Below are 27,812 nucleotides of genomic sequence, written 5' to 3' on the forward strand. Positions count from 1 at the left end.
GCTCAAAGTAGCCATAGACGGTAAAAGAAAGTAGCGCGCGGTTCTTTCATGGATGTATTAAGAGGGGTTCTTTGCATCCCCGTGAGAGTCTTCATCGTTGCCAGGACGACCAAAGGGGCTGACCCTGGCCACGTGACAGATAGTAGGCTGGCCGCTGCTGCTGTAGTGGTGTGTTTATGTGTGTGTGTGTTTGCCTGCTGCCTCTCATACACAGTTTTGCTTTGGTCGGCCTGAGCAGACAGCAGAGCTTGACGTCTGGAGAGAGGAAAACATAGACAGGTAGCTTAGTTCGGGCATGAAAGAAAAGATGGAGCTCTCGGCGACGGGAGATCGCGTTTTCGCCGCGGAAGCCATACTGAAACGCCGCGTTCGTAAGGTGAGCTACAGACGCCGCCGTCCCGCGTGTTTTGACTTCCCGCAGATGTTGGCCGCGGTCAGCACGACACGGCTCTGCTCTGCTGCTCCAGTCCATAGGCTCGGGGCTGTCTTCTTGCGCCTATGCAACGCTTTGGAGGCCTTGTGGCTTGCGAATGCCTTTACTTTGCTAGCTAGAAGCTAACCAGCGAGGCTATCAGTCATGGGTCGTATATCCAAGCATTAAGAGGGCAATAAAAACAGCAACACAAAGAAGGGGGTAGCTGCAGAACAACGCAGCCCAGCCGATGGGAGGAGGGCTCTGCTATGAAATGGAGGGGCCCGATTTCTCTGTCAGCTAATGGTAGCTAAAGCTATACGGTCACAGTCTGCATTTTACAGCCTGTGGAGGAGGTGTAACTTTAGGTCACCCACTTTAAAGGCTGTTTGAGACTGCTGTTTTCTTCGGCATAATGTGAAAATTGATTCCGAAAACATTAGTTCTGCACTCATCTACTGTTGATGAGAGAGGAGTATATCAGCCACAATTGATAAAGGACTTCTGATAGTTCCTTAGAGTTTTCATCAGTCCTGTATGGCTTGTATACTGGAAAAGGCCCTATAAATCATGGTGGTGTACCATTGTAAGTGGCTGGTAGTCACAGTTAACCAGCAGGCCTCCAGGTACTTCTGAATTGCCTGCTAGAACTTCATAGTTGGACCCCTTCTTCTGAGAAGTTATCCAAAGCACTTGCACAGAAGCAGGAATGCCGTATTTAGGGTTAAGATTAGCTCCTTGAACAGATGTTGTTGAGTGAGTCATCCTTTTTTAAATTGATGCCATATGATGTAAACATTATGTGATGTTGTATGCAAACAACTTGTAAAAATGCATCATGCCCAGTGTTAAATGCATTTGACATCATAGAGAATGTTTGAGATTATAACTCTTTAAAGCCCGGAAGAGCTCCTATCAAATTAAGAACAGGGAATAAGTCCACAACAAATACCATTTCTTAACTGAAATATAATCAAGTTCCAATATGACATTTGCTGCATCTACATTCCAGATTTAAAACAAATCTCTTGTCCCCATTGTTATATACAAGCTGTTTATTTTTTTAATCCAATGTGTGTCTTGTTTTTCTTGCAGGGAAGACTTGAATACCTGGTAAAATGGAAAGGATGGGCAATGAAGTAAGTGCTTCTCTTGACTTTAACTCAATAGAAATCCTCAGTCTCTTTACAGGGAGGCATTTGTCTTGTGTTGTGCTGTTTTTCATGCCTTCACATTAAACTGAAAATGTGGATTAAATCACCTTAGGCTTTGGTGAAAAGAGTTTCCTTTTGTTGTGTGTTTTCCTCATGTTACTCATCCTTGTTTAGGCACAGCACTTGGGAGCCAGAGGAGAATATTCTGGATGACAGGCTGATACTGGGCTTTGAGCGAAAGTGAGTAAAGATAGCACCAAATGAGAGCACATACACCATGTTTAGTCTTGTTTTTGCACATTGAGTGTGGTAAGAGTCTGTCATAGTATGCTATGCTTAGGATTTTGGCTCGTAACCTAAAATGTTTGTCTATTTTGTTAATTTCAGTTGCCTTGATTTTACACTTGTAATGTCCTTACTTCACGTTAGCTCCCATGTATCTCACTGTAAGTGCTTGTTTCTGCCTTTACCTCATTTGTTAGTGTCTTTACATTCCTCCTCCTCTTCTCTTCCTGATTGTAAAACCTCCATCTAAGCTCTCAAGTCCTTCATGTCCTTTGCCAAGCCACTTGAAAGCCATGTGCTGCTCACAGAAAGTAGATTTTTGCAGTAAACCAAAATGGACACCATAAAACTGACAAAACTGAAAAAGACGCATCAAAGGGAAACTGAAATGGACACGTGAAGACAGAATCTGGCTGTGTTTAAACATGGCTTCAAACTGTTCTGTGTGCCCGACTACTCTACTTACACACCCACAGCTTTCATCACCATCTTCTTGTTTGATTCGTTATACAGTGGCACTCCTAAGTTTATGAACCCATGCTAAAGTTGACTAAAAAGAGGAATAAAAAAAAATCATCTTTTGGAAATTGTATGTATCGTAAATAAATAAATGTTCTTCCTTAAAATACAGGGGGCATAAGTAAGTGCACCCCTATGTTAAATTCCCATAGAGGCAGGCAGATGTTTATTTTTAAAGGCCAGTTATTTCATGGATCCAGGATACTATGCATCCTGATAAAGTTCCCTTGACCTTTGGAATTAAAATAGCCCCACATCATTACATACCCTTCACCATACCTAGAGATTGGCATGGTTTTATTTCAGTTAGCCTAATAGCTGGTTTGATTTGCATTCAGAGACGATCTTATGGAAAGTAACTAGGGCTGTCAATCGATAACATTTTTTAATCGCGATTAATCGCTGAATTTCTATAGTTAATCGCGATTAATTGCATATTTTATCACATGATTAAAATTCTATTATTTTGCATTTTAGAACAGTTTTTAAGTACATATTAACAATCAAAAGCAATTCTTACCAGTGGATCTTGATTGGGAATCAAATGAATGCAAAGAAAGTTACTTTATGAACTTGATTTTAAGATTTGTAATTATTTATTTACTGTGTAAACAAAAGAAAAATGTGTGGATCTGTCATTATTGCACAATTCCTCCAAGTACCTAACTAAAAAACTAAAAATCCCTATCCTTACTAGAGTCAATATAGTGTGCAGTAACTCCTAAATAATGTTGATTACTCACTGACGTCCAGTGATCACCGGTTAATGAAACAGCGTTTGCAGCACCTTGCAGCTGTTCAGTTGGGCTGCTTTCTCCGTGTCGTACAGGCTGTGTGTCGGGCTGCTGTCCCCCTCGACGGCAATGAGACAGGTCAGAACACGCCAACCGTAGTACGTCTTTAAGACCCGAGTCCTCTACGATGCTGACAGGTCTGCAGTTAGTTGCCACGCGTTTCACAAGAGCTGTAGTCATTTTTTGGGATTTGGTTTCATCCACAGGTCGGCAAGTAGCACTCTCCAAAATACTGCTTTAGTAGCATCACGTTAACCGTACTACTATGCTTAGCTCGTAGGTGGTAGCTCAAGCTTGACGTGCTTCGGTGATATTTTAATTTGGCTTTACACAATGTGCATATGGCTTTCGACTTGTCTACGAGCCGTCCGGGAGTTTTGCAAAAATAAAAGGCTCCATTCAGAGTTATTGCTGCTGTCTTTCTCCATCATGCCTGCAGCCTGCAGCAGCAGGATGTGTTGCGAGGAAGTGGCAGCTTGATGATAAGTAACGGTGCTGCAAAGGGTCAAAATAGTAGCCTGTTAGGCACGACGCAAAGCCGAGTGAAGTGTAAAATAAATTAATAAATGCCGGCATGCGATTAATGAGATAAAAAAAACTTAACGTGTCATGCTCGGCCCTTAATCGCATTGCGATTAACGCGTTAATGCTGACAGCCCTAAAAGTACCCCATGCCAATCTCTAGGTATGGTGAAGGGTATGTGATGATGTGGGGCTATTTTAATTCCAAAGGTCAAGGGAACTTTATCAGGATGCATAGTATCCTGGATCCATGAAATAACTGGCCTTTAAAAATACAAATCTGCCTGCCTCTATGGGAATTTAACATAGGGGTGTACTTATATTTATTTATTTACGATACATTATTCATTCACAAAGAAAATTGGTGTCCTTAAAGGTTGGATTTTTCCTCATTTTTTTAATTAAGGCATTAAGATCAATTTCCAAAAGATGATTTTTTTTATTCCTCTTTTTAGTCAACTTTAGCATGGGTTCATAAGATCAGTTGTGTAGGACTAGATGTTGATATCCCTCTAGTCCTACAGTCCTTCCTCTTTTTAGTCAACTTTAGCATGGGTTCATAAATGTATGAGTCTTCACCTGTGTGATCTGTATTGTCTTAACTGTAATTTCCTTTTTATAGGGAACGGGAAAGAGAAATGCACGGGCCAAAGAAACGGGGACCAAAACCCAAAAACTTTGTCATGAAGGTACAGTTTCTGATGCTTCTGATGTTTCAGTGTTTATGCACAGACGAGCCTCTCACATCACACACTGCAACACATCAGCAGCGATTGGAAAAGTCAGTCTTTAACAGCTGAAAACAAGTCTTCCAGTGTCTACTTAAATTATCTTAAAATGTATACCAAAATGTTTTCTTTTTTAATAAGTAAAATTATAGCATACTGGTTATTGTAGCCATAATTTGTTGATCAATTTCATCAAGATGTTCTCAGATTGGTACCATTACTCAGGTAGCAGCACGTTATAGGAAAGTGGAAAGTTCTGTTTGTGGTTTCTACTGTTGAACTAAGAATAAGGTCATCCCTCTTGAAACTAGCTTGTTTGAAGTTTACTTTTATTATTGTACTAACAACATGCATCACTGTCAAACCTTTGGGAACACAATGGTGTATAACATCTATACTGTGCTACCTCCTTTTTCACACTGCAGTTTTTATTTTTACAATTTCTGCTCATTTATAGGTTCATAATTGTATTTTGAGGTTGTACCAGGATAGGTTTACATGGTTTAATTTTCAAAAAAACACCATATTTTTGTTGTACTGCACATTGCTGCAGCTCCTCTTTTCACCCTGTGTGTTGAGCTCTCAAGTTTTAGCTACAGAGTGAGACCTCTCACTTCTGTTCCATCTAGCAGTAGCTAGTTAAGGACTACTAGCCAGTCAGAAGCAGAGTATGAGGGCGTGCTACACTAGCAGCTAGGCGAGCATTATAACGTGTGTTACAAAGTGACGCACGTTCATCACGGAAGTAAAGGCTGGACTACAATAGAGCTGTTTGGAGCAGTTTGTGAACAGTGTTTTCTGTTGGAGATGGTAAGTCCCTTTGGGGTGGACTTTGAGCTTTTTCACTTTGTAAACCTATAATGTGCACAAAAAAGATATATAACACAATAAAGGAAAGGGAAAAAGCCAAAAAGCATAATATGAGCACTTTAAAGCCAACAACCTTTGGGCATAGAAAAGTGTTTTCTGAAGTTATAAAAAGTTTCGCTGTCAAAAACAGATTTCAATGTCATTAGTTATTCATATTTTCATCACAAATGGTTAATAATCAGTAGTTTTGCAGAACTTTCTGTTTAGGTGTAAGGGGAATTAAATGCCTAATATTCCAATCCAACAACAGAATTTAAATGACTATATATCACCATGAAGCCGGTCCTAACTACACAATAAAATATAGTTATTGCAATGATTTTGAAACATGTTACATGTTTGTCTAAAACATTTTTTCACCTGCCAAACACCCAAACTATGCTTTTTAGACTGAAATGGGAAACCAAGTGGGCAACCTACATTTTCTTTGTCCACACTCTTAATTCTTTATCATCTCCCTCAGGCTCATGCTCAGAAAGGAGGGACCAGCAGCCGAGCCTCAAACGCCCGCCAGACTACATCGCGCTCTTCTTCGTCCACTTCCAGTCGAGCTACTCCTTCCTCCTCCGCCTCACCTCATTTAGCATCTTCGTCCTCCTCTTCCTCAACTGTGGCACCCTCTCCCAAACTCAATTCCCTTGCAGCCACACACAAGCTGAAGAAAGACATTCACCGCTGCCACCGGATGTCCAGGCGCCCGCTGCCCCGCTCAGACCCCATGGCGTCCTCCTTCTCCAACCCCGGTGGCTTCCCCTCCCGCCTGCACGTCTCACCCTTCTCCGAGACCGTCCGCATCCTCAACCGTAGAGTCAAACCACGGGAGATCAAGAGAGGTCGGATCATTCTCAACCTGAAAGTCATTAACAAGCCAGGGAGGGGGGGTGGCACAGCTGCAGGCGGCAGGAATCTTACAGAAGGACGCCAAAACATCCCTTCCCGCAATCGCATTATCGGGAAGAAGGGAGATGCACCCTATAGACCTTTTCAGCCCCCTCTGAAGATGCTGGGGTTCCCGATGTACGGGAAGCCGTTTGGGCTGCAGTGTGGTGGCCCTCTGTCCTTCCACTCCCACCCAGGCTCCAGCACAGGGGCCAGGAACACCCACTCTACTTCCTCCAAGCACCAGTCGCCTTCTTCTCCTTCCAGCTCTGCCTCAGCTGCTCAGTCTCAGCCTGCCACAGGAGGCTCACTTTCCAGCGAGGGTGCCAAGTCCAGTAAACCTCACACAGAGACCCAGAAGGGCCAGAGTGCCAAGCACGCTGCTACCACCCCGTCCTCCGATGCGAACCCCTTGGCGTCGGCATCTTCTTTCCTCCCCTCCTCACCATCCTCTTCCTTGGAAGACGTGGATGAGGACGATGCCCTGGACCGTTCAACGAGCCCAGAGGGAGGCAGGAAAAGCACTCGCCAACGCAGGGCTAAACGCCAGCCTCCCGCTGCCTCTGGCACCCCTGGGGACCAGATCTCTGCCCCCGCCGAACCCCAAAGGGTGCCTGCCGAAGGAGACCCCGACTGGCACCCTGAAATGGCACCGAGCTGCAAGGATGTGGTGGTCACTGATGTCACCACCAACCTCGTCACTGTCACCATAAAAGAGTTCCCCTCCCCTGCCTCACCCTCCGCTAGCCCTGAAAGCGCCTCCTCTCCTCCCCCGAGCACCACCTCTGACGACGTCTCTCCACCCAAGCCATAAAAGATCAGATGTAATGAAGCCGATTGCCATTGATGGTGGAAGAAAATATCATGCCAGTGTTGCCACTTCAGCCCCCTTCTACCTTTTCCTTAAAGGTGTGTCCATATTTGTGTAACGATTAATGAAATGCAATGTAAATTAACACCGCCCAGCCATTGAATAGTTAAAAAAGAGTTTTTTTTTTTTTTTTTAAAGAAGTGTATACATTTGAAAGCGGGCAGCTTATACGCCCTTAAATTGCCATATTTTGCTCTTGCACAGCACTGACTCTGAGGCAGACTTGGATGGAAATGTTATTTGTTTTCTTTCCCTTGCTTCAGACGTGCTGGGTTTAGCTTGTTGTGTGTGTGTGTGTGTGTGTGTGTGTGTGTGTGTGTGTGTGTGTGCGCGCGTGTGCGTGTGCGTGTGTTGCTATTTTGATTCCGGCCCTGCTGCGAAGGCCGGTATTGACAGCCTTCGGGTGTCATGCCAATTTCCTGCCCCATAGTTTCATTGGAAGTCCAGCTTGTTAATGATAAATGAGGTAATGTGTTTTTGCACTTAACACAGTTGGACTCATATATTGCATCAATACAGCGAGGTAAATGTAATGCACTTGACTGCATCGAAAAACAACCTATTTTATGTAGTTATCAATTTTACAAGGCCTTTTCCTCTTGAACGCACATGCATATACATACAGTAGGAATGAGTATTTATATGCACGCACAACCTTAAAAGCTGCAAAGAATATACAAAAACAATAGTTTTTAAGTTATTGCTGTCCTTGCCGTCTTTCCCTGCTTGCCTTTTTTTTTTTTTTTTTTTGTCACGAACCCACCACCTTCTTTAAATCTGTGACGTCCACCAAGACTCGAAACTGGCCGGCAGTTGGTCGTGAAATGTTCTCTTTATGCCAGATTTTCGCTTTATTCCTTCTCAACTTGTCATGGTCTAGAAGGTCCATGAGCTGAACACAGTTCAGGCGGAAACCACCAAGCAAATGCAGCTAAAAATAGTTTGTTGAACCTTTTAAGCTACTTGGCAGGTGTTTGAAGTCTGTGGAACGTGTATCCAGGCAGTTTTTGACTTGTAATCAATAGTAACTGGTAAGTCTGTCTCTTTACCACATTGGCAGGTATAGAGCAAATGACTATACACCCTGTTTTGTCCCTTTTGGATTTTTCTGCTCAGTTTAGCTGATAGTGTCTTTTATAAGTATGTTCTCAAGTTTCAATAGAAGTGGTTCATGTAGCATGTTTTGGTCTCCCCCTGCTACCCGTAGGACAAGAGAAACTGAACCATGCTGTGCCAGGAATTTGAGGAAAAATGTCCTATTTCTGTCAAGTTATCCGCTAACTGTCTGTTAGACAGTGTGCCATTTCTGTGCCAGTTGCTTTTTGGATATACCCAAATATAAACAGAAATGTGGTTGAGATGTTATCTGTGAAACTAAGAAGAGGATTTCTGGAGAAATGCAATCTTTCCACCTTTTTAATGGGATCTTTGTTTGGCTTTCCATTAAAGGTGTCTTGTTCTGAACTATGTGGACACAGCTTCAGCTTTTCTCTGGACCTTAGATCATGTGTAATGAAGAATATTTTCTTTAGTTACAATCAAGTAACTTCAGAAGCAAAGGAATGACAGGTTTCAGGATCTCTGCTGATGATTTTGTAGTTCAGTTGTTGGATGACATAGTTATGGTTTCACCACTGCTCCTGGTTTGGTTCATTTTGTCAGTCTAATTCTATCCAGTGGGGAAAAAGATACCCTCTTGATACGTTAACCTGCATTGCAGAACACAAGTTTGCAAATTGACTGCTGTCAATTGCCATTGCCTCCCATTTTAAATGCAGGTTTTCCTTTCTTTCGATAGCTCAGCCGCTGTCTGTAGCAATGCCGCGTGCTGTGACCCATTTCTTAAATGCATTGCTAGGTTAGGCCACGAGCCAATCATGGCCCACCCTGAAAAAAAAGGAGGTGGTGTTTTGAAAATTCAGTTTTTAGCCATACATGTTTTGCATGAAGGGTAAGCGCTTTTGTTTTGGACACATTGCTTCTGATAAAGTCTCTATGTCCTGTAGGGGTGCACGATTCAGAAAATGTCACGATTCGATTCAATGTCGATTTTCAGGCTCAAGATTCGATTAAAAAAAAACGATTCACAGTATGAAAATGTAGTTACTTTTCCCATGTGATTGCAATAGACATACAATTTTTTATATATGTATGTATGTATGTATGTGTGTGTGTGTATGTGTATATATATGTGTATATATATGTGTATGTATGTGTGTGTATATATGTGTATGTATGTGTGTATATATATATATATATATGTATGTATGTATGTATGTATGTATGTATGTATGTATGTATGTATGTATGTATGTATGTATGTATGTATGTATGTATGTATGTATGTATGTATGTATGTATGTATGTATGTATGTATGTATGTATGTATGTATGTATGTATGTATGTATGTATGTATGTATGTATGTATGTATGTATGTATGTATGTATGTATGTATGTATGTATGTATGTATGTATGTATGTATGTATGTATGTATGTAGTATGTATGTATGTATGTATGTATGTATGTATGTATGTATGTATGTATGTATGTATGTATGTATGTATGTATGTATGTATGTAGTATGTATGTATGTATGTATGTATGTATGTATGTATGTATGTATGTATGTATGTATGTATGTATGTATGTATGTATGTATGTATGTATGTATGTATGTATGTATGATGTAGTATGTATGTATGTATGTATGTATGTATGTATGTATGTATGTATGTATGTATGTATGTATGTATGTATGTATGTATGTATGTATGTATGTATGTATGTATGTATGTATGTATGTATGTAGTATGTATGTATGTATGTATGTATGTAGTATGTATGTATGTATGTATGTATGTATGTATGTATGTATGTATGTATGTATGTATGTATGTATGTATGTATGTATGTATGTATGTATGTATGTATGTATGTATGTATGTATGTATGTATGTATGTATGTATGTATGTATGTATGTATGTATGTATGTATGTATGTATGTATGTATGTATGTATGTATGTATGTATGTATGTATGTAGTATGTATGTATGTATGTATGTATGTATGTATGTATGTATGTATGTATGTATGTATGTATGTATGTATGTATGTATGTATGTATGTATGTATGTATGTATGTATGTATGTATGTATGTATGTATGTATGTATGTATGTAGTATGTATGTATGTATGTATGTATGTATGTATGTATGTATGTATGTATGTATGTATGTATGTATGTATGTATGTATGTATGTATGTATGTATGTATGTATGTATGTATGTATGTATGTATGTATGTATGTATGTATGTGAATCGATTTTTGGAATTCTATGAATCGATTTTTAATCGGTAGAGCTTGAATCACGATTCGAATGTGAATTGATTTTTTTTGCACACCCCCTAATGTCTTGGCTTTCGACCCTGACCTTTGACCTAGTAATTTCCGTACTTTTGGTGACACGGTGCTCTTGAGGATATGCAGAGGAACTATGAGGAATTAGACCCGATGATGCATTGAGGTACCAAAAGAAATGTGCTCTCTTGCTGCTTGTTTCTCTGGTGGGAAATCGCCTCAAGACAAATGATCTTTTGTCTGTGGCTGATAAATGTATCTACTCTGTTACTTCTCCAGCCACTTTACCTGGCTACAATCACTCAGACGCTGCATTTACTGTCAAAGATGACCAAGTATTTTGTTTCCTACCTTGCTGTTCTTACCTTTTTTTTATCAAGGCAAAAATGTATGACTAAGGACCAGTAGTTTTCAGACCGGAGAGTCAAGGAATTGTGGCACCATTGCTTTCTCCAAATACTGTACATCAAGTGTGCTGTCTTTCAGTGGCATTATGTAACAGTCAGAAAGAAAGAAAGAAAAGAAGGATATCACCTTTTCTTTCTAACGCCCACATGTTCTTCACAATGAACGGCTGCCGAGCTCTTTCACTGCAGGTTGTTTCCAGCTAAATGCCTGACATCTTGAAAGTGTTCAAAGTGCACCTAAAGCACTTCAAAAGAAACCTGACCCTTTATACACAGACTCTCAACCCTCTTCTGGTGCTGCCTGCTCTTTCTATACCTTCCCAGACCTTGGCTCCTATACTCCGGTGCACCTGTGTGTTAACAGTATTTCAAAATAAATCTTCCGCATGCGTTGCCTTTTATAGCTTAGCTGCTCCATTCAACCCCAGCTGCACTCCAGGCGACGTTTACCTCGTCTTACTCGGCTCTTAAAGTGCTAAACAAAATATATACTTCTTTACTTGCCGTGGCTTCGGTGGTAGAGATGAACAGCAACGATATCGCAAAACGGTAACAACCATTGAAAGGCTTCTGATGTCTCATTTTCCAAAGTTGCTAACGCAGCATTCTCCATGTCTTCGTTGACACAGACGAGGAAGATGTCACCTCCTCTCCTGCCATGTTACGGGATGGTTCTAGTTGTTGTCAATACTGTTTCAATACTCTCATAGGTCAAACGTGGAAGGATTTACTCCAAAATGACACATCCATTATATGAAGAAAAAATAAGTGGCTTACTCTTATGAAGATCTCTGTAGCTCAAATTTAAATTGAGGTACTTTAAAAAAAAAATAAATAAAGGACAGTACTTAACTTGAATCCTTACTCCTTCTTTATTTTCCAGAAACGGATGATCTAAAGGAATATTTTCTTCTCCAAATGGATATATCGTGATTTGGAATAGGTTTTTTTTCATCTACTATATCGTTCATATTTTTAAGTGGTGGATAGAAGTGACTGTTGCAGTTGGTAGATGTGTAAGGTATTAGGCTGCTAAGCCATGTTTCCAACAGTGATAGCAATGTTTTTCTTTCTTCTTTTTCATATGGAGTAGCACAACTCAACTTAGTGGCCTATCTTTCAACCAAATAGGGCTCTTGATTTTATTATTTGACTTTGTTAAGCCTTTTTTCCCCTTTTTTGAATTGTTTTACATTTATATATGTGATGTCATTTTAAGTGCTAGATTTATTTGGCACTAATTAGAATAAAGGAAGGATCCTTGTTTAAATGTATGGATACAGATGCTTAATGTATTAAGATATTGTGCTTTTTAAGCTGTTTTTTTTCCCCCTTTGTACTGTACTTTAATACTTTCTTTTTTTTTTTTTTTTTTAAATATGCATAATATTGTTAATGTGATGCTGTTTATTTGAATGTCATTTATTAGTCCAATATGGGTTTGATAAGAAGGCAAACTCCGACTAATTTTAATGTGTCAAGACTGCAGTTTTGTCTGATAATATGAATTGTGTACATTGTATTGATGGTAATAATGGGGAGTTGGAGGATAATGATGACATTGTAATGTATCTGAACTTCTGAAGCATGTTTTGCCAACCCTTATTGTACAGATTATGTATTCAATGTCATGTTACCTGTTGTTGCTTTCGGTGTGTTTCTTCAACAAGGCTTTTAATTAAAAGCTCTTTAAAAAGCGGTTTGCTTTGTTGTATTTTTTTTTTTTTTGGCTGCCGCCACGTATTTTGATGCATGCCTGTAGACTTTGTTTGGATGTAGGTTTGAGGGGTGGGCTGCAGGTTCAAGGAACTGACCTGTATGAAAGACACCCTGGTTATGACTTAAGCAGCAAAGGTGTAGGACATTAAATGCAGGAATGAGAGTCTTTTATCTTGTAATTTTCATATATAAATGTATAAAGCTAAAATAAATCTTAACGGCTTCCAAATTTGAATTGAAAAAAATAAATGAGTTCTACACAGCGTCAAAACTGAACAAATCAATTCAGCGGCAAGCAAGGTTATCTTCTTAAAGGGTTTGGCATTTGAGTGCAAGATCAAAGCTTTCAGTCACACACGGAGAATCTTTTATTTTTTTTTTGAGATTATTTGTTTTTGGGGCTTTTCCGCCTTTATTTGACAGGACAGCTACTTGAGAGAGGGGGAAGACGTGCAGGAAATCACAGGTCGGACTCGAACCTTGGACCTCCGTGTCGAGGCATAAACCTCTCAGTATATGTGCGCCTGCTCTACCCACTGATAGGGGTGGGAAAAATAATCGATTCTTAGATGCATCGCGATTCTCTCTAGAACGATTCGATTATCGATTCTGATAAGTTAATAATCGATTATTTTTTTTTTTTTTTTTGTGTTGATTTTTATTTAAAAGTTACTGTCTCCAGACAAGTACAAATCAGAAAACAGAGTGACTGAAAGAGGATGGGATAATGGATAACAACTTAGAGTTTAGGCAGAAAAAAACACACAAAAATGGCCAAAAGGAAAAACATTTTTTTGTATATATACACATGATCTAATAAGACATACATAAAATAATTAGGCAAAACACATATAGGCTGTTCATCTACTTTATCACATTACATCCGACCACCTCATGTTTGATGTTCTAAGAAGCCAATTATCCACCTTTAAACATGACTGAGCCGCTGACATGGAAGATTACTGGGAGAGAAGGGGACTTTCACAAGCACGTTTAAGGCTTAAGCATGGAATGACTACAAAACAAAAACCTCAGTAGACAAAACATTTCATTAAAACTTGTGTGTGACAAATATTGTATATGTCAAAATCTACGCTTTGTCTAGGAAGTGATTAGCAAACTGAGTAGCAAACTCAGATTTATATGTATATTTAGTATGTCATAAACATTGCCATGTCTCCTTATGAACAATAATGGACAGGAAAGAGAAGCTGAGTCAATTAAAAGAAAGCAAAGATTGAAATAACTTCAATCCACAATTCTGATTAATGTAGGCTACGTTGTACCTTTTTTTCAAATACATCAAGTTAAATCACTCCCTTAATATAAAGGGAGGAAAAATTGTAACCCACTAAGAATTGGCCCACAAAAAATGTGTCTTTCTGCCTGTAATATTTCTGCTGTAGTACCCAAACGCTCCACAGAGTGGTGCTGGTGGGCCGCCTTGGTGCATTCATAAGAAGGGAGCAGAGCAGCATCTGTCTGTTTTCAGGGATTGTGAAAGCTGGGGTGATATTAAGGTCATCACGCCTGGGTATTCATCTCAGAATGTTTTGATGTTGTGATGAATACATACATCTAGTTCAAAGTATTTTTTTCCTTTTCCACAGTCAGTGTTTTATTTCATTTTTCCTCAGTTTAGGCTGTTTAATGGATGTAAAAAAAAAGAGACAGAGTTAGAGAGACTGACACAGAGAGATGATACACAGGTCCTTTGCTACTTTTTCCTCTGCTCCCTCCATTTCTCTCTCTTGTGTATTCCATCCTTGGCAGGATATCAGTGGGTTTATGAGCCAGATGAAACTAAAATAGTCACTGCGGTTTGATGCTATAGTGGCCCACATCTATCTGTGTGTGTGTGTGTGTGTGTGTGTGTGTGTGTGTGTGTGTGTGTGCGTGTGTGTGTGCGCGTGCGTGCAACATCAGCCACCTCTGGAGATTAATCCACAATCTAGGCTTCTGTTCTCTGCAGGGAAGCTGGACTGGTTGAGCCTCTGACTGTGGTGGATATTTAAGCTTAATTTCAAGCCTAACAATCTGCATCTATTCATGTGATTTTTGCAGTGGTAGAATGTAACAAAGTACATTCACTCAAATACTGTACTTTGGTAAGATTTTAAGAAACTTGTATTTTACTTGAGTATTTCCATTTTATTATCATTTATACTATACGTAGCCTACATTTAGCCTATGTATAAGTATATTGTGTGATGGTGATACTAAACTAATTTTAAATGCAGGACTTAGACTTGTAAAAGAGTATTTTCACACTTTTGCTTACAGTGTGTACCGGATCTGTGTACTTCACCACTGGCTGTTTGTTCCTTAAGAGTTTGACTTAAGGGTAAAAGCCAGGTCAGGTGTATTCTGCTCACATTCATGTTTTAACAATTTAAAAGAATAGTTCAACATTTTGGGAAATACACTTATTCGCTCTATTTCCAAGAGTTAGATGAGAAGATTGATACCACTCCCTGTAAGCATGCTGACTTAAGCAGTTAGCTCAAAGTACTACTAGCATGGCTGTAGACTAGAACTTTGAAAGTGCTCTATTCTTGTCACTCAAAGTTGTTGAAATGTATTCTGGGAAATGTACAAAGTGAAGTATATGCAGTTTAATGAAAAGTGTGTTAACTAACAAAGGGAATTTGGGCATTTTCAAAAGCAACTCCTGCAATGAATGAACTATCCCAGGTTCTTATCAAAGGTTGTGTGTCTGAGGTTGGATTATTCCTTTAATGTTGTGCTGATTAGCAGATTCAGCTCCCTGATTGGCAGAAGGCAAGCAAAGCACATCCTTCCTGCATTTCATATCTCTATTAAACTTTAAAAGTGTTAAACTAACATGAACAGCAAACTTTTTAAGAGTGGTTCATCCACTTGCCTTGGAGTGAGAATGTTTGTTGAACAAGGCCGCAGAGGACTTCTGTGTCAGGGTCAGAAAATTTCCGTTGGCGTCAGTGGGGAGTTTTATAGTTAGCACTGCCTCTTGAGGAAAGTATGCTCTTCCTCCTACTCAGTCAAAACGTGTTTAAAGTGTTTTTCTGTTTTCTTCTTCTGTTTATCTTTTTCCTTCTTAGGCTACCCCAAGACTGTAGCCTATTACCTCTGTTTTTTCTCCAAAAGATTAGTTTTACTCCTGCAGGCAGCACATAATGTAGCTATGCCTGAGTATTTCAATGCCAACATGTGTGTGTGTGTGTGTGTGTGTGTGTGTGTGTGTGAGAGAGAGAGAGAGAGAGATGTGCATGTAAGGGTGCATAAGTGAGGGTGTGCAAGGCTAAACTTGTAAGACTTGGTATAAGCTGTTCAGCTGGTATGAGTTTTGTAGCCTATTTTCATTTTATCTTACAATTTTTGCATTGATGTTTCTGTAATATGGTTTTGTGAACGATTTGATTGAGATTCACCAAATATAAAGTGTCTCTGCAAACAAAAATCTGTCAAAATGCCTTTATTTTTTATTTTTATAAGCCAAACTAGGCCTACCCCCCCCCCCCCCAACACACACACACACACACACACACGTAAAAAACACATACACACACTGCACATCGATCCATCGCCACCTTGTTTGTTCACGCTGCTGCTGGAGGTTCACCCCTGCTCTGACTCTGACGCATGCCCACAGCCTCGCTCCTCCTCTCCCCACGGTCCCCATGGTAACGCACGGAGGAGAGCAGTTTAGCAACACGGAGACGGAGAGGGAGAGGGAGCATCTCTGGTCCAGACAGCGCGGTGCCTTCAATAGGCTAATCCTACACACAGAGCAGAGGGCGGCGAGAGGAAAACATCTTCTGTATGTAAGTGCCCCGTTTCTACAGCAAACAACAGCGCTGGTAGTTCATCTGAGATGTCGAACTGAGTTTAGTTAATCGGCTCAGTAGGCTAGCCTAGATCGTGATAATAACTCCGCTGATGCAGTCTTCCTACACGCTGCTGTAGGAGTGATGCTGCCTCCGAAATGAGGACATTGTTCTGTTTCCAGTTGTGTCTGCATGTCAGGCTTTTTTCTCTAAACCGTAATCTTTTGCATCCACAGTGATAATGAAGTTCGTGGTGGTGCTAGTGGCAGCGGGCACCCTGGCCTTTCTCGGCGCGGTCATCTGCATTATCGCCAGTGTTTATCCCCGGAAACGCGACGCGCCTCTCAGCGACAACGGCACCCTGACATCGGAGAATCTGTTCGAGCCCCTGGAGCCCGGATCGGTGGCACACGCCGGACCGCTGGGCGCTCTGCACGGCGCTGAGTCCTACGATGGAGAGAACGGGCTCGGCGGCATCGGCCTGGAGGTTCCCACTCTGAACGAGCTCAACCTCGGGGAGGAGACCGGCGCTGGGTCCGCGAAACAGTTCAGCTTCAGCCGATTGATCTGCACGCCTGTACCGGTCGGAGAATGCAAGAGCAAAGATCTGAGGCAGCGGCGTGGGGGACAGCAGCAGCAGCAGCAGCAGCAGCAGCAGCAAGCGGACGACCCGCTGTACGGCGCCGGGGATGAAGACTGGACTTATCTCCGGACCACAGCGGAGGACCTCCGTCAGATGGTCCTGCAGCAGAACGACCAGATCCTCATGGACCAAAGGACCATCCGGGAGCTCACCGGGAAGCTGAGCGAGTGTGAGAGCGGCCTGGAGGACGAGAGGAACATCCCAGAGCGGAGCATCGGGGTCTGGAGCGGCAACCGCCGCGTCATGGCCGGGGATGATGTGAGCTCCTCCGCCGCGGCGCAGCTGCAGACGGCGCGGGCTGTGGAGGAGCTGGCCAGGGCCATCATGGACCTGAAGGACCGCATTGACAAACTCGAGGTAACTGGGGGGAAATTCTGAGCACGGGCTAGAAAAACTTTGGCAAAACCTACTGCCGTTTGCCCTCCTGTTTGAGTTTTGTTTGGCAACATGACATTTGGCCTATCATGAATTAGCCAGGTGAGTCACCGTTCTCCAGTAACTAAAATTAGGCCTGTGTCTGGCCCATTAAAGTGCCAGTTGTCCCAATGTTGATATCCACTGTGAAGTGCAGTTTAAGACCTAGGCTATCTGGTGAAATTGGAGAAACAATGCTTTCAGAATTTAGGCTACTTCACCAAAATTGAAAGATTCAGATTAGAAAAGTCCCACAACCCATTGCAATGGCAGTTAGATCCTTAAAAGCCAGTAGGCTACAGTTGCACAGATGTTCATCACCAGGCGCCCTGATCTCTCTCTACCTCCCTCCCTCCCCCTCTTTATCGATTCTCTCCCTCTTTTATCTTCTTACCTCACCTCTCTACTGACAAGCAACTCATGAGATGTTCCTTGCACATGCTCCCCATGGACCCATGGGAAATCTTTCTACCTGCTGGCTCTCACGCCCCCCCCCTCGCCATTGGACCCTCCACCTCCGCATCCGACAGCAGGATAGAGACATAAATAAAAGATGAAGCTGGCTGGACAGGAAGGAGGGTGGTGGTGGAGGGGAGTCAAGTTCTCAGCGTGTGTGTGTGCTGAGATTGAGACATAGGCATGGTTTATAACCACACACAAACACACACACACACACACACACACACACACACGCACTGCTGCATCACTGCCAGCCCTCTCCAAGCACAGTCACTTACAGGTTGCCTCAGTCAGTGTGAATTTATATCCTGTTCGTCCAGGTCCAGTCCTGCCTCAGCAACTCTCTTGATATTACATATCACCCTCATCTACAGCAGCATCTCTCTCTCTCTTTACTGCTGCTTCACCAACACCTTCTTTTTTCATTCTGCTATGAATACTAATGCTGCTACCGCTGGGCTACTATTATCAATACAAGACCTCTCACTGTGTTCCTTTGTTATCGTTTTTACTTCCCGTCCTGCAGTTTCATTTCAGTTTAAACCCACTATGACTAACATGAATAGTAAAATGATTCTATTTATAAAGAAAACAGGAGTGGGCTCTTCTCATTGCCTTCATGTTACATTTTTTTAAATCCTCTAGGGTGCAACCAGCGAGGAACAAAGATCCATTCAATTCCAAATAAGTTGGACTAGCACTCGCAATTTTATTCTTGCATTTTTCTCTTATTAAATGAATAGTCTACTTTAACACACACAACATTCATGTCTGGAACCAGATGTCCACTTTCAAAGATTATACTGATCTCCGTCCATCAGTCAATCAGGACAATCACAATCTCTCCAACAGTCAATACTATTGATCAGTATAATCATTGGTTGTGGACACCTCGTGTACACATTCACATAGTAAGGCAGAGCCCAAGATGTTTGATGTTTTTAGTTTTTTTTTTAAGATTATTTTTTGGGCATTTTATTCCTTTATTTGTATAGGATAGCTGAAGACATGAAAGGGGAGAGAGACGGGGAATGACATGCAGCAAAGGGTCGCAGGTCGGAGTCGAACCCGTGGCCGCTGCGTCGAGGAGTAAATAAAAAAATTTGAATTTACGATTGCTTAGCCGATCAATGTGAATAAATGTTATACTACTTTAACTACTCTGTTCTACAACTATAAAACTACACTAAAAACTATACTGAGAAAAACTGTTGCTTCGTGATGAACGCTAATAACTGCTTAATATAGAAAATAAAATGACATGCTGGTGCTTATTAGAAGGTAGTATAACCCTCACCATGTTCACCATGTTAGTTTAGCAAGCTAATTTGCAAATGAGCAGTTAACAAAAAGTACAGCTGAAGAAGATGAGAATGTCATTAATTGGACAAAATAAATGTAACCGGAAGATGGCGCTAGATGTAAAGTCAGGGGATCACCAAAATTGTTACAACTCATCCTGAGGGCGATATGAATATGTGTATTAATTTCATGGCAATCCATCCAGTAGCCTATAATTGTTGAGACATTTCACAAAAAACTAAAATGTCAAACCGCCGGTGCTGCTATAGGAAAGGTCAGGGGATCACCAAAGTCAGTTAGATTAATCCACTGGGGATTATGTGAATGTCTGTACATAATTTCACAGCAATCCATCCAACTGTTGTTAAGATGTTTCAGTCTGGACCCAAACAGTGGACCGACCAACCAACATCCAGAGCAGCATTGCCATCCCGAGGGCCACGCCACAAGCATTGAAAAAAACTATTATCTGCTCTGTCCACTCCTACAAAAAAAACCTTCCGAATACTTACATACTCACATATTTGGCCGATAACAACAACTGCAGATAAGTTGTTTTCTATTTTCCACAGGATTTCTTTTATGATCTCTCTGTCCATCTCTCTCTGTGAGTTTTTAATCATTTTACACCTACTTACTTTTTTTTCTGTCTCGCCCCCTCTTGCAGGCGGAGATAGGCCCTGCTGCCTTGAACCTCACCGACACATCTGTAGGTACAAGCAGCAGCAGCAGTGGCAGCAGCAGCCCGGCTGGTAACACCGGCAAGGCTCCCGCTCCGCCCGCCGGCAGTGCTTCCTCCCCACCTGCGGCGGCTGCCCCAGGGGGTCGCCGTCCTGCCTCCCCTGCTGCCCCTGCCCCCAAGCCCCCATCTAAGGGCTCCCCAGTGCGTGGAAAGGGCACCTGGAGGGTGGAGGACTTGGAGGGGGAGCTGGAGAGGAAGATAAAGATGTTGGAGAAGGAGCGTCAGGCCATGAGGAAGGAGACGCAGGGCCAACACGAGAAGATCAACCAGGGCATCGACACCGTCAACCACCGCGTCACTGAGCTGGAACACAGTGAGTCTAGGGGATGGAAGAGGAGGATGAGGAGGAGAGTAAAGACGTGGTGATGTTGGCTGAATAAATGAAGGATGTATGGATGAACTGATGCACACAGGGAGGTGAACAACTGCATTGCTAAGCTGACCTGGGCCTACATGAAAGCATGGCAAGGGAAGGCTAAAATAAAACTTTAATGAGCACTGTGGGTGAACTGGCTCATCACAGCAGTAGAGAATAAGCTGTAGATTAAAATGAGATGATTAATGAGTGCTGAAGGTTGGGAAATGTCAGATAGGGCTAGAAAAAAAATACAGCAAAAAATAAATGAAATGAAAAAGAAATGAGCTTACTGCTTTTACTTGTAACCTGTAGATCTTCACAATCGTAGGAATTTACATTAAGGATCCTTAGTCATGTAGTTTGGGTGTGTCACAGTGGTTTTGAGTTTCATCGGATGTACTGTATGTCGCTGACATTTCCACATTATACCACGAACAATCCCATTAACTGGAAGCTTGTTTTTCTTTGGTAGTTACATAGAGAGTGAAAAGAGACCATTAAAAGCAGACAGAGATCTTTGGAACAGAACAGGAGAAGTGGAAGTCTCGAGGAGAGATTGAGAGTTCATGAGGTGCAAAGAGGAAGGCTGTAAAAAGGAAAGAAAAAGCACTCCTGTATTTTCTTTTTAGCTCTGTCATTCTCCCAACCTTTCTGATTGTCTCTACATCTTCTCTGCCTTAAGAGCTGCAGTGAGAGAGGCAAGAGAGGCAGATAGGCTGATCATTAACTGGGATGCTGTAGCACTTGTCATGTTCTTCGTGTGTGTGTGTGTGTGTGTGTGTGTGTGTGTGTGTGCGTGCGCGTGTGCACGCACAAACTGGCAGGGTCAAGTGAGCAAGTGAGAAGAGACATACCAGTGTCTTTGTATAAATTGGCCATTCATGCATTGTCCCTTGCCCATTTTCTCTCTCCGTCTGCCTTATTCCTCTCTTGGTCTGACTATTTCTCTTATTCTCCTTCATCTGTGTCTCCACAGCGCTGACAGAGCCGCCGTTCCCTGATGGCTTCATCCTCTCCTTCCCCATGCGAACCAACTACATGTACGGCCTGGTGAGAAAAGAGATCACAGAGATGTATGCCTTTACTGCCTGTGTGTGGCTGAAGGCCAAAGAAGGAGGCATCGGCACCCCCTTCTCCTACTCAGTCCCGGGGCAGCCCAACGAGCTGGTGCTGCTACAGGGAGTCCACAACCCTGTGGAGCTGCTCATCAATGACAAGGTACATGGGAGTGTTTAAAAAAAAAAAATAATTTCTCATTCTCATACCTGTGGGTTTGAACCACACTTCAAATGATTAAATCACCAAGTTGGTGTGCTTGTTGGAAGTTAATTGGACTAAAACAAAGTATATTATGTGTGTAAGTGAATGGCTTCTTCTGGTAAAAATAATTCATGTTTTTTACCCTGTAGGTTTTCTTATGATTAGTCAAATAAAATAGCCTGCCAAGGAAATCATTAGCTTGTTATGCTGCTCCACGGAACAGTGCAAGCTAGATGGTGGGTCGTTGTAATTTATTGATTAAAATAAGAAATTAAAACATGTTCATTCTTGTGACGGACCAACTTTTGTATGCCATGTTACATGAACCAACAATAAAATTGAAAATGTCACAGCATCCAATTATTGTTTTATTCAATTTGATGTTGATTAGAGTTTATATTAAGCTTGGTTCTCTGGATGCCCTTTAGCCTAAGGCAGGGGTGTCAAACTCAGTTTCACTAAGGGCCACACTGAAAAATGAAAATCACATCAAGGGCCACACATTAATAGTTTTATTGACATGCTTTTATTTAATTGAAAAAGTAAAATATCTTTGACTGTATTATTGCATCTTATTACTGACAGTTTGGTTGACATAAAGCCCTAAAAAAATCAGCAAAATAGTTCCTTAGCCATCATAGAGTTTAGCTAATCGAGCAAAACAATGATGACATTTTTAAAAGCCGGCTACCACACAGCCGACTCACAACAACCTGTTTCACAGCCTAAATATGCAAACTGTGGGTTCTGTGGGGATTTCTCTCAATGTGGTCAAATCAGACAAATTCTGTTGAAAAACTGTTTCCAATTTATTGTGAACCTGAATTGATATGCGTGCCGGATCAAAATTTGTGAGGGTCCTGATTTGGCCCCCGGGCCTTGAGTTTGACACATGTGGCCTAAAGTGTGCACATGACGCTGCCCCTTTAAGCCTTGCCATCCATTTAATTAATCATGGCTAAAAAACATTTATTCCCCTTGCTACAGAAAATGTAGAACTAAAACAGCTGGTGCCTTTGAACAACACATTCATTTTTTAATCCACAAAAACGAAAAAGAAAGACACAAAAAGGGATATACAACAGCAATATTACTTTGGATCAAATATTTTTCATCCAAAATAAAAAAACTTGAATTAAATGGTGCTGAATGCAAGAAAAGCCCACTTTATTGAGGACAGGTGGCACAGAGGCAAGCTTTTTGCAGCTGTTTTTTTATATAGTGCATTAATGCTTTCCTTTAATAGCACTTACACTTAAAGCTCCCTATGGCAGAGATGAGTGGGGGTTTGCAACTTCAGTGAAAGTAAGGTTGGGACTGTCCACAGGGTGTAGTTTTGCTGACATAAACCACCAGTGTGTCCACATTCTGCCAACATTACCACCCCCACATGTCCAATATCCAATCAGAATGAAAGCTTGATGAGTCATAGCTCACTTGAAATCACTGATACTCTGTTTCCACCATGGCAATTTAACGTTGTAGAAAGGTGTACCGTGTAACCACTCTATTCTCTGACCTGTAGGTGGCACAGCTGCCTCTGTCTCTACCACAGGACGAGTGGCAGCACATCTGTGTCAGCTGGACCCTGAGGGATGGGGTGTGGAAAGCCTACCAGGGGGGGAAGATGAAGGGGAGGGGAGAGGGACTGGCTGCCTGGCATCCCATCAAACCAGGAGGAGTCCTCATACTGGGACAGGAACAGGTGAGATATACGGACGAATGGATAGATAAATAAACTGATAGATAAATAAACTGACTGATGGATGGATGGATGGATGGACGGACGGACGGACGGACGGACAGATGGATGGATTAGTAATTGATGGTTGAACAAACTGATGGATGGATGGAGGGATGACGATAGATGGATCGATAAGGTGGAAGGATGGATGGATAGGTGGGTTAATGGGTGGTTGCATGGATGATGGACAGATGGATGGATTCATGGATACATGAGTAATGCGCATGAATTATAGTCCAACACTGACAGATGAATGAACAGATGATGGAAAGATGGAGGCATGATAGACCGATAGATGGATGCATCAATGGATGGATAATACATGGAGGCAGACAGAATGGTGTCTGTCTCCACACTGGGCTGCCTCTGTCCTTCATTAGCGAGACGCCAACATTACATAACCGTGATGAAATCTGACATTATCCCTCCTCCCTGGTGTCAAAAGAACAAGCCAAAGCACATTCTGCAGCTCATCGTCCTTGCATAAAAGATAAAAAGCAGAGAGCTGGGAGTCCAATTCTGCAAGATGTTACAATGATGCAACAACTTGATTTGATGCATATTTTTTTTAGAGAGAGAGAGCTAGTACTTTATTAATCTTGTTTTAGGATGAATGATGGATGATGAATTGCAATGTTATGTGGATGTGTTGACCAGATTGTATGGGGGAAATCCCAGGACATCCCTCTTACTCTGAAGGGGGAATAAACATTTTTAATCTAATCTATGGGGAAATCAGGAAATGACAATATTTCTGTGTATGGATAAAGCTTTATCCTGCTTTTTCATTCTTCTTTAACCAGGAAGTCTGACCACAGTAGTAGTTACTGTTCCAAGTAGTGTACCAATTGCCTGAGGAGGGTTGTAGTTTTTCAGGACCAGAGATAGTAGGCCTACATAAATTTCAATCTACTATTAGTATTAATCCAAAAAAGTGTAGTATTGGAGCATAGTTTTGAAAGTGTTGTTCATAATAACTCACAAGATGTACTGATCTCTTCTTTTTTTTTAATCAAACTCATGGAGAGAAACCTTCAAGGCCAACATGCAAAACTCATAAATAAAGCAAACTGTGGGACAAATATATTCACTTATATACTTGCAAATTGTTGAGATACCCTTTTTTTACTACATTCTTTGTGGAAAGTATTGGGTAGAGTTTCCCACCCTAAATGTGGTAATGTCCACTCAAACCCTTTTTGGGGGCCGTACCTACAGCCCAGAAACTCAATTGTAACCCTAGTAACTCCTGTTTTAAACCAGGTAAAATTCCCAAGATCCTAAAAGAGTTCCTGACTTCCTGAAAAAGTTCCTGCGGTGGAAAAGGGCTAAGTGATGACTGTTGTACATAATCCCAACAGAGCTTGGTCTCTTGGCTATTCTTAGTATTCTGACATTCAACCCTTTGTTTTTTCCAACTCGTCTACTCAAGGATACATTGGGCGGGCATTTCGATGCCTCCCAGGCACTGGTCGGGGAGCTTTCCCAGTTCAACCTGTGGGATCGGGTGTTAAAGCCAGCAGAGGTTGGCGCCCTGGCCGATTGCAGCTCCTCAGCACTGGGCAACATCGCCCCCTGGACGGACCAAGACGTAGATGTGTACGGTGGTGCCACCAAGGAGTCCCTGGACCCGTGCCACGCTGCCCAGAGATCCAACCCCTACAGCCCCAAACAGTGAGGGTTGACTGGGAGAGGTCAGCCAATGGTGGCTGTGTTTGATAAGTCGATTTAGGAAACAGTGATGTATAACAATGTATCACATTGGGGTTTATATTTTTGGGGGTGGGAAGCTTGCTGGTGGACTGAAATATGTGATGGTGCGATTAAGCTGTTAAGAGCGGTGTATGTTTTGTTTTTAGTGTTGGTGTCCACGCTCATGTGTTTACCTCTGCAGTGAGATACACTGAGTTTAGTCACAGAATCACCTTAGTGAAGGCTGCATGGGTGGATCACCTTCTGGCATAAACGGGACACTTATGGAAGCATTTAGATGAATTATTGGCCGTGGTTAAATGTACCACCCTCAGTTTTAGGTAATAATCTGTTGGGCCAGTTAGCCTTACATGGTTATTCAGGCAGAGGGCTTTGATGGGTTTGAATCCAGTTATGGAATTAACCTTTAAAAATATAGAAAAACATTAAAACATATCTAAGGGTTTCTTAGTTTACAACAAAGTGACACAAAGTTCTCATCTTGTGTCCAGTTGGTTGTGTTTAATTCTAAAACTGAATTCTGAGATGCTATCGTGGTTATATTGATTTGAACACTCAATGGGAAACAAAATGAGTTTTGTTCATTTTTAACTGTATATGATCCTGTTGAGTAATGTCTCTGTACTGTTTTTTTTACATTGCATACCATGATCATGTAAATCAGTGGTCTTATTAATGTATATTGTGTAACGTATCTCTGCTAATGTTGCTCTGTACCAGTCTGCTCCCCTTGCTGTAGCCTCTCATACACCTCACACTCCTGCAAAATTAAGTCGCAGCATTTTTGTTTGTGACTTAGCGCAGCAGTGCTCTCAATCAACCTCTGGAAGAACCACTTGATGTCTATCTAAGCACCAATCAGACACTGACATTGTAACAAACCTCTGAGTGAGTTTGGTAAAACTGTGTTGTATCCTTGAATGTAAACCGGTTTGAATGTAAGTATATTTGCATGAGCAAAGTCACATTTCCTGTCACTAAAGAAACAAACTCAAAATGTGTAAATTACAGTGTTGGTGTCCCCAAACTGCCCCACACTCTGAAGCACACAGATGTCTATTTGGTAAATCAAATCCTCACAGAATGACAATGACGGAGGTGTATTAAGTGGATTGATTATATATGTATATGTGTACTTAACAGTTGACTCTGTCTAGAGGTTTCAGTAGGAAAAACTTTTACTTTCATTGTCTTAGAAAACGGAAGAACAAACAAAATAGTATGAGCAAAACTCGGGATGCATTTATTTGTCTCCAAACTTGATGCATTTTTTCTCATTCCCTGTAAAAAGGTATGTGGCCAAAACTGCCACTTATAACTTAAAAAAACTACAAAAGACCTAAAGCTATGTTTACGTCATGTAGGACTGAAGATAGTAAAAGGAAATATTTCCTTGGTTGGCACTTGCAAGGTTGTTTATCAAAAAGGAGTGTAATTTTGCACTCTGAATGAAGGTAGAGTTGGTAATGTGGTGGTAAAATATTGAGCATGATCGATACAGCATTAAATTAAGATTACTGGCAGTTACCTTCAATGATAGACTTTCTCAGATGCAAGCCATCCATGTTACTTTGATTTTCCGGCACAAATTATTTACAGCACAGCCGGTTATATTGGACCTTTCAACTCTTTTCTAGTCATAGTTACACTTAACTGTTAATGTAAATCATAGTAAAGGATGGTTAAATCAAAGACAACAATTACAGCAACTGCTGTGGTTCTTTGTTTTTACATACAAGAAAGTTTGGATGTGCTTAATCTCTTGATTCAAGTTCAATGCAAGTTGAAAATGGACATCATTGGAATAATGTTTAGAGAAGGTGGGACATTGTCAGGGGAGAGGGTTTGATTCCCACTTTGGCCAACTACACCAAACATGTCAACACTGTGCAGTAAAGTGAACTGTAGTTCAAATACAAATTCACTTATTCCCTTAAGACATCAGCCCCACATGTGATTTGTCACCCAGTTGTAAAGTGCCTGCCTGCCTGGGCTCTCATGCCCCGAAATAATAGTGAAATGTTTTTATGTTTTCTTCTTTGTCTCTTTCTTCTCCTTCTCTATATGACTCTCTCTCTCTCTCTCTCTCTCTCTCTCTCTCTCTCTCTCTCTCTCTCTCTCTCTCTCTCTCTCTCTCTCTCTGTCTCTGTCTTGCTTTTGGTTGTTGAAGGCTGTGACAGTGTTGCGCTTGTCCTTATTTGGATGATATTGTGAAATAGGTGGATACAAAAATTTAAAAATAAAATGGTTATGACAACATTCCTGGACTCATAGCAAACAAAAAATGACATCAAACGTGTGTGTGTGTGTGTGTGTGTGTGTGTGTGTGTGTGTGTGTGAGAGAGCTCACCTTATTGTGACAGATCTCTTTACACCTATCAGCTCATCTGGATTACACCTCAACTAAGCACCTGTAGGGATGCTGTAAACCTAACACACACACACATACAAGTTTGTAGCCTAATCTCATTTAGTTGTAGTCAGATTAGATTGGCTGCATCTTTTCTGTCAGAGGAATTTGCCTTTGACGCGTGTGTGTTAATACGCAGATGGAGAGGTGAGTGTTCTTCAGCAGATACCACAGAAAGTCTGCTCCTTGATGTAGACATAATAGATTACTCACAGTTTTAATTAAAACCGTGTTGAGTCGTGACAGCTGATCTACCCACCCCACAAAATACACACACGTTTCTTGGCTTTTGGCTCAGCTGAACTGTGATGTCATGTGTAACCTCCCCACTGCCAACATTTCACAATATTATGTGTCTCACTTGTGCTTGATTTCCTGTTTTTTCATCTGTTTTATGACTAAAGAAAAGAAGTGATTAAAGTTGTGGTATTTTAA

At 41.4% G+C, this 27,812-nt stretch overlaps 1 protein-coding gene across 1 annotated transcript; it reads left to right on the plus strand.

Moving 5' to 3' along the window:
• The first annotated feature begins 140 nt into the window (after positions 1 to 140).
• Positions 141 to 27,812, plus strand: cbx6a (chromobox homolog 6a). The gene is made up of 10 exons (XM_036000441.1): positions 141 to 376; positions 1,508 to 1,551; positions 1,741 to 1,806; positions 4,309 to 4,375; positions 5,748 to 6,975; positions 16,569 to 17,332; positions 19,818 to 20,205; positions 21,227 to 21,468; positions 23,036 to 23,215; positions 24,687 to 27,812. The coding sequence occupies exons 1-10, from the start codon at positions 296 to 298 to the stop codon at positions 24,930 to 24,932; spliced, it is 3,306 nt and encodes a 1,101-aa protein (XP_035856334.1). The 5' UTR covers positions 141 to 295; the 3' UTR covers positions 24,933 to 27,812.

The sequence above is a fragment of the Sander lucioperca genome, chromosome 4, assembly GCF_008315115.2.
Source record: "Sander lucioperca isolate FBNREF2018 chromosome 4, SLUC_FBN_1.2, whole genome shotgun sequence".
Classification (NCBI taxonomy): Eukaryota; Metazoa; Chordata; class Actinopteri; order Perciformes; family Percidae; genus Sander; species Sander lucioperca.